The 12,133-nt window shown below is 38.4% G+C and overlaps 1 protein-coding gene across 1 annotated transcript; it reads right to left on the bottom strand.

The window, feature by feature from the left end:
* Positions 1-271: 271 nt before the first annotated feature.
* klc3 (kinesin light chain 3) lies at positions 272-8,418 on the bottom strand. The gene is made up of 14 exons (XM_008308873.3): positions 8,163-8,418; positions 6,425-6,646; positions 6,236-6,301; positions 5,990-6,154; positions 5,592-5,667; positions 5,167-5,312; positions 4,975-5,057; positions 4,787-4,874; positions 4,508-4,609; positions 4,188-4,361; positions 3,871-3,970; positions 3,538-3,724; positions 3,324-3,390; positions 272-2,783 (listed from the first exon to the last, which is right to left on the bottom strand). Exons 2-14 carry the CDS (start codon positions 6,632-6,634, stop codon positions 2,700-2,702), a joined length of 1,548 nt encoding a protein of 515 aa, XP_008307095.1. The 5' UTR covers positions 6,635-6,646; positions 8,163-8,418; the 3' UTR covers positions 272-2,699.
* Between the last annotated feature and the right edge of the window lie 3,715 nt (positions 8,419-12,133).

Below are 12,133 nucleotides of genomic sequence, written 5' to 3'. Positions count from 1 at the left end.
TTTTTCCAAATATTTTCATCAATTTTTTACCATCTGAAAAAAAAGATTTTGCATAAGAAATCCCCAAATGTGTATATTCTTCTATTTTTCACCATGTGGCCCAATATTATACACTAATTATACACTAATTTCCAAATATCATAATCTTTCAAAATCTTAAAGATTATGATAATACTGGGATGACCCCTGCAGAGAAGGTATAAATTAATCCATAGTCTTCAGAAGAAAGAAAGCCATTTAGATTTATGATACATGGAAGAAACAAATGTGGTAAAATGGTAAAATGTGTCTTTATTTCTGCAGTTGTTTGCAAATACAAAACACACATCTCCATTAAACACTTTACAGCAGTGTTTCCCAACTTTATTTCAGCCAAGGCTCAAATTTTGTAATGATATTTAATGATCTTCTAGTCAATGTTTATTTGTAGTAAATAAACATGTTCTCAGACCAATTCTGTGAAACTGGATGATTTTTTACGGCCTACTATTGTGCCAAGCACAGTGGTTGGGAATCACTGGACTACAGATATCAAAAGATTAGATTGTTTATATTTTCATTGAATGTTACAGTCAAAATGTGTTTCATTGTAACAGATTTCTTGCTACATTAAGACAGAATTCAATCCAAATAACAACAGTCTTTTCTGCCACAGGGAATACACTGTAGTGTAATTTATAACATTGAAGTAAGAAGAATCAAGAATGGAAAAGAGTTGATTTTAAACATGGAATGTGAGTTTTCTGAACACGTATTCAACCACCTATATTAACAAATGTTCCTGAGAGGCGAATCAAATAATTACTGAAATTATTAAATAATCTGTCCAACAGATGCTGCTTTATTAAATATTTATGATTTGTATGATTTGTGTATTTTTTAAGCACTTCTCTACTCCTCTGTAGACTTTAAACAAACTATGGAATTTAACCCACGACCATGAACAAATACACCGGTTATCCAGTAATAGTAAAGAATACTGACTTAAAATGCTTTAATTACTACAATTAGTTTAATCTATAATTGAATTACATTTTTTAAATGTAAAGAAAAGTGTTTCAAATGTCTCAGTAGTACATGGTGATACTGTGTACTGTAACTGTTCCAAATAACAAGCAAAGCTTGAGCACTGAGGTATGCTCAGCAGCATACGCAAGAGAATGGCTGCCGTTTTCTACTAGTTGCTTAGCTTAACAGCTGGAGATAGTACCAAAAGGCCTGCCTGACAAACAAATAACCTTATTTTATCATAATTATTCATATACATTTTATCGTCAAAGATACAGAAATGAAATACAATTACTTTGTTGGACCCGAGTGACCACACAAAGGGGTGGTTAGGAGTTTAGGAGGATAACTGGAGAAATGATTTGTTTGTACCATATTGGTGGATGATTATTCAATTTCTGGTTACCACCAACAGGGGTCACCAAAGCTGATAATGTACATCCATTTAATCACCTGGCTACTTCCAAATACACACATCCCCACACCTACCAGTCATGATGTCTTGAAGTCTTCTACCACCACCACCACCATCACTTACTTCTCTGCCACCCCGCTCTTCATACAGTACCACAGTTCCTCTATTATGAACTGAAAGATTCCTGATAGTTTTATATAAGCATCTCCCACCTGGTGTAAATAAGCTTTGAACACATAAATCTTAATAAGATTAATGTAGACAGAATTAAACAATGGCTCTTAATGAAGGCTGTTCTCTCTGCTGCTGTTTCTACAGGCAAACAATTTGGTTTTAACAACCAATGTTTGTAAACATCCTGACATTCTTCAAGTCTTTACTGGTTAACAATCATAAAAAGTATCAATTCCGACACGCCACAGAAAGTGTTGTAAGTCACAAGAGATCAAAACTCACATTTTACATTAACTTGGGTCAAGTTTTGAAAGTAAATATTTACATGAACTGGATTGCGGTGACAAGCTAAGGTAAGCATTTTTATTATTATTATTATTATTAACTGTACATATTTGACAACTAACCTTCATATTTAAAGGTAATCGCAAAAAAACCTCAAACTTGATAGCTTATTTTTGCTGTTTAAAATATTTACATTTTTAGAATAATATTTACAATGCCATGCTCGTTTCTGTTCTGCAAATACACCGGCTTTTCTGTTCTCCATATTTTTTTAAAACGTTATTCAATGTGTCTTTACTTTTTAGAGACAATTAAAACGACGTTTTTAAGGCCTGGTTACTAGTTATTCAACGTTAAATACGTCTCTGTTTATGTTGGTCCTTCGTGTTGATTATAATCACTTTCCCCAGCTCAAAAATCTAAACAGATTTATACGAGCATTTTATCATCACTTGACCTTGCGACCTAAGCTTTGTTTCATCAGCCTATGTTTTCAGTTTTCACAGAATATGATCCTAGTCGTCCAAACAGGAATGTGGTGAATTTCGACTGACCGTTAGGAAACTACTGTACATTTCTGGAAGTTTTGTCTCTAAGTAGACATTTTGACATTTTAGACAGCGTCATTTAGGCAGCATTAAACCAGTGTAATTTTCTATAAAGACGTGTGGTAGAAGGTGAGAGACCTCAGAGATCTTAGAGAACTAATCTAAGTCGTCATCACACCTTCACACCAAGACGGCTGTTTGACAGCTAAGACTTTAAGCCTTGTGTTATGGTTAGAGTATGTGTGTATGTGTGTATGTGTGTGTGTGTCTTAGCTGGTCCCACCCAGTGAACCTCGTCTTGCCAGGTTCTGTGTGCTGGAGCTCAGATTCCACGTCTCTCTCAAACTTCTCGTCTGAGGAACATAACAAAGAAAATAACACAAATTAGTGTTAACAGATTTACATCCTTCCAAACAGAAATACAAAAAGATCTCACACCAAAGTCTGGTAATCGTATGATAGGAATAAGGCAAGTGAACATTATTGTAGCCCATTAGAATTATTTGAAGAAAATCTTCCAAAATATGTCATATCTTGTTAACCGGTTTATTACTCTACTGAGTAACTAATAACTTTTATCGAAACAATGGTGTTGAATTGACACCTTAATGTCAATTAAATTTGTTGAACAGCCTGAGGATTAAATAAGTAAATTTGGGGCATCCACACAAATACATTTTTCTGTCCTGACGTTTAAAAGATCTGGCAATCCCTATATTTGAAAATTTGCCAGTTTTTTTTTTTACATTTCCATGTATGTTTAGTCTGTAGAAAAAGTTCATTTTCGAAGAAAATAAACAAATGAAAGCAAGAAAAAGATCAGACATATTCTAATGCAGGATATAAACTGTACTGTTTTTGTCTATCAGTCTTTTGTTGTCTGTTAATCTCACCTTGGCGCCACCTTCATTGTCTCCAACTCCAACATTCAGCATATTCAGAGATTTTGCTCTTTTCAGTCTGAGAAGAGAACAAAATTTTACATACAGAAAACAGCTTTAAGTTCAAAACATTAAAAAAACAAAACAAACAAAAAAAAACATTCTTAATCTTTCATTCACTTAAGTTTCACTTTACTCAGGCCGTGTTTGTTTGTCACAATTTTACCCAGCATTCCTAGGGTGGCTATCGTTCGCTCCAACTCCTTTCAGTTTACGGACGAGCTTCTCGCTGCTTCTGCGAATGGAATCTCTCAGTTTGGTGAAGGAACTGCTGCGCCTGAGGTTGTTGAATCCATCTGGTCTACAACTGCCATCATCCCCTCCAGACCAAGACCAGCTGGGACAACCATCACCTGCAGGACACAGGCACACCTGGATTTAGTTCTTCTGTGTTCAATAATCACATTATCTATCACATCAACTAATTTAACTGTTGAAGCTGGAAAGGCATGGCCCAGCAACAAGATATAGATCCCATGTATGTATCTATGTACTGTACCTTGCACAGATCCAAACTCCTTCTCATGAGCTCTAGTCAGGATTTCCTGGTAAAGAGCCTCAGCCTGTCGGTATTTCCCCTGTTTCAGATAACATGAGGCCTGACAGGAGAGAGAGAGAGAGAGAAGAAGAAGGTTTTAAGTTGTCAAAATGACTACATTTCTATATTACTGCAATGAAAAGAATGGGTAAGCATACAAAAAAGCAAATTTGTAAATAATCACATTTCCTCATCTCTACTTATATAAAAACCGAACTTGTGCAAATATTCATAAAAAAAAACAACAAGCAAAAAAACTTGTCTATAAGGTGTCTGACCAGATTGTTCTTGGTTTTGGCCACATTGGCGTCATCAGGTCCCAGTTTGCTCTGGTAGATGTGCAGAGCCCGTTCATAATGTTGCTCCACTTCCTGGTACTTGCCCTGGTTCTGACACAGCAGTGCCAGGTTGTTGAGCTGTTTGGCAACGTCCGGGTGGTCTACGCCGAAAACCTGAGGGTCAACAAATATCAATGTGAATGAAAAGTACACAAAACCTAGTTTCCTGAGAGGAGGGTCTCAAATATTTTTGATTAGTTTGTGTTGTGTAAACATGTACCAGTGTGTATTTGTGATAAGTGACAAGAGTATTTTTTCACCTTCTCTCTGATCTCTAAAGCTCTTTTACACAGTGGCTCTGCTTCCTTGTATTTTCCTCTTTTCCCATAAAGCACTGACAGGTTGTTGAGCGTTGCTGCAACCTGATGCAGACAAAAACATACACACAGAATGTCCATTACAGAATTATCCTGAACATAAATTCATGAACAGTTGACAGTTGAATCTACAGGAAAACCAACAAAACATCTTTTTTTTGGTTTTTTAAATGAACATATTTCTGTGCCTGCAGCTGCATCACAAAAAGAAATTTAACTCACAGCTGGATGATCCAAACCAAGAGTTTTCTCCCTTATCGCTAAGGCATCATTCAACAGACTGGCTGCTTCTTTGTATTTATTTTGGTCTCTGAGTTAAAACAAAAAGAAAACACATGACATTATCACATCAGACCAACCTAGAGCGAATGACACCTCCTTAAACCATGACTCTGTCTTCACGTTCTCACCTATACAACAGGGCCAGTATATTTAACATAGTGGCAACATCAGGATGTGTGTGGCCTGAGGCCTTTTTCAGGTCTTCCAAAGTCTGTTGACACAAGAAGAAGACCTTAATGTGGTGTCAATTAACAGAATGGCTGTGAAAAAAACCTATGTATCAATATCAATACATTTAGAACTATAGTCACCACTCGTACCTGTTTGCAGAGCGGAACAGCGACTTCGTATCGTCCCTGTGAAGCGTACTGAATGACCAGGTTGTGGAGAGTTCGTAGACGGGCAGGGATCTCGTAGCCGCCCTGTTGGGCTGCTACTGCTGCAGCACTGCTGTGAGACTGGGGCACTGTGAAACAATAAACAAAACAAAAAAAAACAAAAAAAACCTTGATGTCACTTTTACTAACATGAGACAGATGACAAACACTACAAGAGCTGAACTCAACTGAGTTTGACTGCAGATGGTAAATATTAACGGTATTTATGACAATGACTATTTTAACTCTCTGCTGATGACAGTCCCCCTCAGTGCTAAGAATGTGAAATGTGTAAAAAAAAAAAATTTGCTAGTAGATTATTTAACAGCAGTATTTTATAACAGTGACTTCAACTAGAAGATCCTCACAGTGTGTCTGCTGCTCTTCCTCAGTAGAAAAGAGGTCATCCAGGGAGTTCTTGTTCGGAGAAGTTTCATCGTCATCCTGCAGGGAAACAAAAACACAACAGCTGCACACTGACTCTGAGAATATATGACCTTGGAGTACGATTTAAATAGTTTTAAAGGACCTACGCCTGGTGGGAAACAATGCTATATTATAAAGACATCAAAAACTGGTAGCTAAACAGTTGAACATTTGGGTTTTTTAAGATTTACAAGACAAGTTTGCCTCAGTAACTGCAGACAATTTAAATCTAATTAGAAATCTGAACTCCACACCACTTTTGAATACTTTACTAGATTACTCACAGAGTAACTAAACTATTAAAGTAAAAAAGTCATCTGTTTGAATGTGTTTTTCTCACCAGCTGCGTTTCGTCCTGGTCATATTTTCGAATGGAGAACATGAACTGCTGATGTCGATTCTGCTCCTCCAAGGCCACCACCTCCTGCTCCTTGGCCTGTAGTCGCTGTTGGGATTCGGCCAGCTCGTCCCTCAACCACTGGTTCTCTTGACAGAGACGCCGTACCTATGGAGGGAAAGGACAGGACAGAGCAGAGTAAAAAAGGCTAGTATGTCAGCGCACCATTTTTTCTGCTAAAATGTTTACCTGGGTTCTTAACTTCTGTTTCTCTGCCTCAAGAGATTCTAGGTGAGCTGATAATGCTGTCATCATCTGAGGAGATAAAATATAGGATAAACAAAATGTTTCATGGTAAAACACACAAAAAAAAATTGATTAAAAATTACAAAGTGAAGAAGTTGAGGTCTGTGATCGTTTCAATATGTTTGTCTGTACCTGAGCCTCACTCAGCCCCAGTCCTATCCTCTCTAGCCATTCGTGGATGATGTCACACTTTTCTTGCTCCACACTGCCACTCTGTGGTGACACCCAGCTGCTCATCACCTGCTGCAGACTCTCCATGAGACTGTGACTCTCATCTTTCAGCGCTTCCAGCCCTGAGATCACCTGCTGTGTGCTGCTCAGTATCTCATCTGACGACAACATGGCTCCGTGCTCCTTTTCACATTAGCCAACCATGAAACAGAAAATAACATCACATTAGCAGTACTGTGTTTTGTTGTGAAAACAAAGTTTCTTCCAGTAACATAAGGATAGAAAGTGGAAATACTTTCTGATGCCATTGGTAAGTGGATTATTAATGGTTGCAAATGTGATGCAAATATTGAGAATACCAGACGTACTGGCCGCACTATGGACGTTGTTGGATGTGGATGTCTGTTGCTGTATGACCAACAGACATCCACACTGTCTGTCCGTGTAGCCTAAAGGAAAACTAACCAGACAAAACTAGCAGAAATCAGCATGTGTTGGGGTGTGGTGCTGTAACAGGATTCTACAGGACCTAGATGAGCGTTTGTAAAACTTCTTTCAACCTCAATGTTTCTGGATCAGATTTAAAGAGTACGGTTTCAACGTGGAAGCATTTTAAACCACAGAAATCGGGCCACTCGGTGACAGAGTATGTCAAATTATAGAGCAGGGTAGGCTAAGTGCTTAAGGACAGAGTGTGTGAACCTCTGATACCCACACTGACTCAGCTGCAGAATTCGAAAGCTCTTCTGGCGTATCATTCACTAAAGTCCTCAGTGTCTTTAGCTTAACAGCTTGGAGTAAGTCTAACAACAACAAGATCAATGCCAGACTGAAAACACAGTTCACCTCTGGTGTACCAAAAAAAATTTAAAAAAATAAAACAGTAAAAAAGTAGTTTGTTGTGCAATGGATGATGTTTTCTTTCTAGACGTTCCACTAAGGTTTTGGTCCAAGAGTTCAAGTCGAATTCAACACGGCTGCATTCATCCCTGGGTTGGTCTTGTTGGTTCTGTTGTGACTTGGGGGTTTTCAGGCCTGAAGTATGAGATAATGAACAGAGAGGATCTGACCCCTCCCCCCCCAATCCTAATTCTCTACAAAACCTACCAACGCACATTGAAAGAACAGCTGCAGCTTTGAAGATAAAGTTATTAATGTACTTTGAGCTTTGGGTAATTTTTACATTTGATTTTGACAACTTTGTGTCACAGCTACCAGTTGCTGAGAACAGACAGACAGACTTTACAGACTTAATGCTTTCGTTGACATTACCATAGTCTTAACCATTACAAATGTCTAATCGTAATCCTAAACCCCAAACTCCAGCCCCACCCTAATTCTAATCCTAACGCCACTAAATCTGAAACCTCAAAATACCCTCTTCACTTGAGAAAATGTCTACACGAGGACAAAGAATTTACAAAAACAATGATCCCACTAGGACGTGCACGTGTACGCGCACACAGTTTGTTAGCAACGGAAAAGGCCTCCGGCCACTTTTATGTTATAGGTAATGTTATTCATTTCTTTTGCACCAAGGAACGACAGTTAAAATAACTGGAGCATGTTTGCAGCGTGGCACGTTTTAGTCTTAACTGCTTTGAAAGAGCTAACACACACACACACATGGCGAAAGCGACTAAACGACTGAGCGAAAAAGAGAGGGAGAGACAAAGACAAACAGTTATTTATAGTCTACCTGCTAAATCCAGGCTCGAGCCTCCTTGCGTCTTTTGCTCCACTCTGCCCGGATGTTTTTCTTTACAAAGTCCGAAGTAGAAATTTCCACAAACAGCGGGACTGTAAGGCCCGGCGTTTCTCCACTCCGTTTTACTAACAGTTGAACAGGTGAGACGGTGGGAAACTAGAGGAAAACTATTCACCTGTCGCTTGTTGTGACTTCAGCCGCTCCGTCATCACAGAGCCAACAACCTGGATTTCCGGTTTCCGCTTTCAACATAAAAGCCCGGAAAACACATGAAAGGCAAAGCTACTAGAGCAAAAATAGTTTTAAAAAAAAGTACTCCCTTCTCTTGCTGTTAGTAAAAGTCTATAGAGTATGCATGAACATGTATTAAAAACGCAATCAGAACAAATAGTCCTAGTACTCATTTTAAAATGTTTTGCTTCTCTTGCTTGTCTAGTATGTCTAGTATGTGAGTACCACACACACATAGATTAAAACCATAATACCAGACACTCACAATGCAAATGGCAAAATACAGCAAAAGAGATAGATAAGGAAATGCAGAACTTAAATGGGCACTTTTTCACTTTTCAGTGTATAATACTATTTATGTACTCTCCTACTCATTAATTTATGTGGAAATACTTCTCTAAATTTAAAATGTTATATATTTTATGTTTTGCAAACAGTATAAATTCTTTGTATTTCATTAAAAAAACCTAAAACACGACTTTATGAAAGACTACACTTTATTCTGAAGTCTCGTAATTTCCTGTATTTGTCCAGTGACATCTGTTTGGCTTGATTGAGCCGAGGACTTTACCTGCGTTCCCCAGGATACACTGCACAACAGAGGGTTTGTTGTGACAGACTGCGGCCTACAGGAAACAGTGTGTGAGGAGACAGCGTCAGATCAACAATGGCTAACTTTCAATTAGTTTGACAATAGTTTAAAAAGACCAAAAAAATCCTAATTGAATAAAAAACACGTAACATGTCAATTAGTTTTTACAAGTATTTCTATAAAATAGAAATATATAAAATTGATTGATCTCTTGGGTGTTTGTGAATCAGCATTAATCTTATTCATCTCACACAGTGACTAAGCTGGTGGAAGAGGAGGCTTTAAGGAATCGACTCGAGTTACATTGAGGAGTAATTAGAGAAGCTGCAGAGCAGCGGTGCTACAGCTACGCCTGAAGTCATAAAAAACTAGAAATGCGTGTCTATGCACGTGCTGTGTAAGTTTGTGGACTTAAAAAAAAAAAAGAACTTAAACCTGCAGTTTGGTAATTGCTTAAGGGCCTTTGTTTTGAAAATAAAAATATATGAATTGTTTTATTGCTAATTGGCCAATTTTTATAATTTAATTTAATAAACCTACACAAATTTACAGATCGATGCACACACAAAAATGGTAAACAAATGAAACAGTTTATACAGAGACTAGAATTTCTTGCTTCTCTGGCCTTTTTGTAATTACTTGAAGTGTCAAGTGATTAAATAACTTATCAGACTGTTAATAGAGTTTACCTAAGAAAATGTGCAGTGCCTTTAGTTATACCTTATCAATGTAGTAATTTAAAAACACCTAAAGCAGTGACAGAGTCTGACAAACAGGAACTCAATGTGAGTGTGTGTGTTGGTCTGCATGTGTCTATGTGTGACACTTAAAACAGTGGGTTTGATGGACAGCTCAGCTGTCAGGTAGGCAGAAAAGCTGCAGCAATGAGCTGTGGTGAGCAGGCAGGCCGGGACCAGCCATAAAAGGCCACTGGTCCCCAGGGAAACTCCTCCCAGTGTGCCTGCACACTACAAAAAACCCTGCTGTGTTGGCGTCCACCTACAAGGGTCAGGGCTGCAGTTCAAACAGTCTGTTTTAGTGGAGGGCCACAAGGTGGCAAATGTTGTTAGGACGCTTGCCTTCTCTGCAAAGAATCACTGGTTTGACTCTTGGTTGATTCTCTCTGTTTTAACATGCTAAGTAGGTGAATGTTTCTGTTCTCTATACAGTATGTGACCTTGCCACAACAACCACAACAACCCTGCAAAAAAGTAACAGAGTGGCAGTGAGTAAACATATAAATGGCAAAACAATAGGGTTTTTAAAACCACTACTGTGGCTAAAACACTATAATAATACACAGGTCTTTTTCTGTCCTTTTTGTTTGATCTTAATTTATCCAACTTATCATTTCTTCTAGAATGTCACATGTTTCTGTGTCCTTCATTTCTCTCTTGGCCACACCCAAAACAACTTCTTCCTCGCCAATTTTAACTCCATGCTGTTACAGCTGTCTGCATTTGCCTCATCTCTACACCATAATAGAACACATAGTCCATACAGAGTCAGCCTCCATCAAGACAGAGTTTTCTGGGTGATATGGCCAATAGGGGACAGTGATATGGCCCGTAGAGGGCAGTGATGCAACTCAAAAGGATACAAAATGGCTGTTATTACCAGAGCAAAAGAGCCAAGACAAGCGTTAGCAAAATTAGCTTAGCCTGGCTGGGCCTTCTGAGGAGACTCACAATTAAGTAGTATTTCGTCCTCAAAGAAAGCTGCTTTTATGTTATCTGAAGAGTGTGTGAAGTGTTTTAAACTGAGCATGTTGTCCACAGTGTGCCAAGTATAATTTGAATATCAGCAGGCTGTTGTAGGAAGTGTTAGCTTGACAAAATATTCTAAAGCAGCAGAGCTTTATTGACTGCTGGCTCTTGTATGTGTAAGAGTGCTTGTTTATATAAATCAAACTCTGTCCTATGTTTTATTTATATTTGTAGAAAAAAAGTAATTTACTGATTTACAAACTACACAATATTCTCATGTACCTTCTGTTCCAAAGAATATCAAAACAACCAAGAGTTTTTGACATCAAAGGATCAAAATGTATGACATCATGAATTTGTTTTATCTAATATGAAAGTAGTGTTGGCTGCTCAAATGGTAGTGGTGTTAAAGACCTGGACAGAGCAGTTGCACACAGTGAATGTCCACTAACCCACTAACCAAGAAAAAAGGAGACATTTGTGAACTGATTATTACAGGGGTCCACGGCGCAAAAAACAACACTCCAAAGAAACAGCTTCAGCCCCAACAAACAACCAGCCTAAAACAATTCATTTAGGTTATTTTGTTGTACAACAAACACCAAACAACACCAAGATGGACGGAAGCACCTCTACAGAGTTTAGCAGTAATTCTGCTAGGTCAGAAAACATGTTTACCTACATAAAAGATATCGTTTATGCCTTCAGAGATATCGATGGCGATGGATCAAAAGGCTTGAATTTTCCACAATTTTGTGAGGTGATAAGGCATCTCGACAGTGCTGTGAGCGAAGAGGACCTAAAACAACTATTTACACACCTTGTGAATGACTTGAAAAACAATGTGCACCTTGATGAGTTTCTTAACTTTCTTGCATGTCGGAAAATGGCCCTCGACTCTAAGGAAACTATAAAGCCCTTTCCAGAACCTTTTACTGTTATACCCGTGGACAACTACAGGGACATTGTCAGTCTCATATTTGATCCCTTTCAGGCGGACCACGAAAGTGAGTGTGACATAGAGACTTCAAAAAAACCTAGGGTATATAAGCAAGGGCGATACATCTCCAGTAGCTCAGACGGGACACTCAACTTCTGGACTGACAGCTTTGAGTTAGTGGAGACAATTGTACTACGCAGCCAGATTGAGACACTTCCTTATTCACATGAGAGGAAGGTGTGCGTCAAGGACATGGTTTATCTCAAACAACTGAAGCAAATGGCAATTTCCATTGATAGAGAAGTGCTATTCTGTAAGTGCACTGAAAACCCTGATGACTTTGCACCCATTTACTCTTTGGCGGTGGAGGACAACAAAGTGACCAACATGGGTTTCTGGTCCAATGGAACTAAAGCAGTTTTTTCCTTTGGTGATGTAGGAGGATTTCTATTTGTCTTCGTCTCCTACATCATACAGGTAAATGGTCTGTTTC

This window comes from Cynoglossus semilaevis, chromosome 4, assembly GCF_000523025.1.
Source record: "Cynoglossus semilaevis isolate Cse_v1.0 chromosome 4, Cse_v1.0, whole genome shotgun sequence".
Taxonomy (NCBI): Eukaryota; Metazoa; Chordata; class Actinopteri; order Pleuronectiformes; family Cynoglossidae; genus Cynoglossus; species Cynoglossus semilaevis.
Note: the sequence above shows the minus strand (reverse complement) of the source record. Positions and strands in the feature narration are given on the sequence as shown.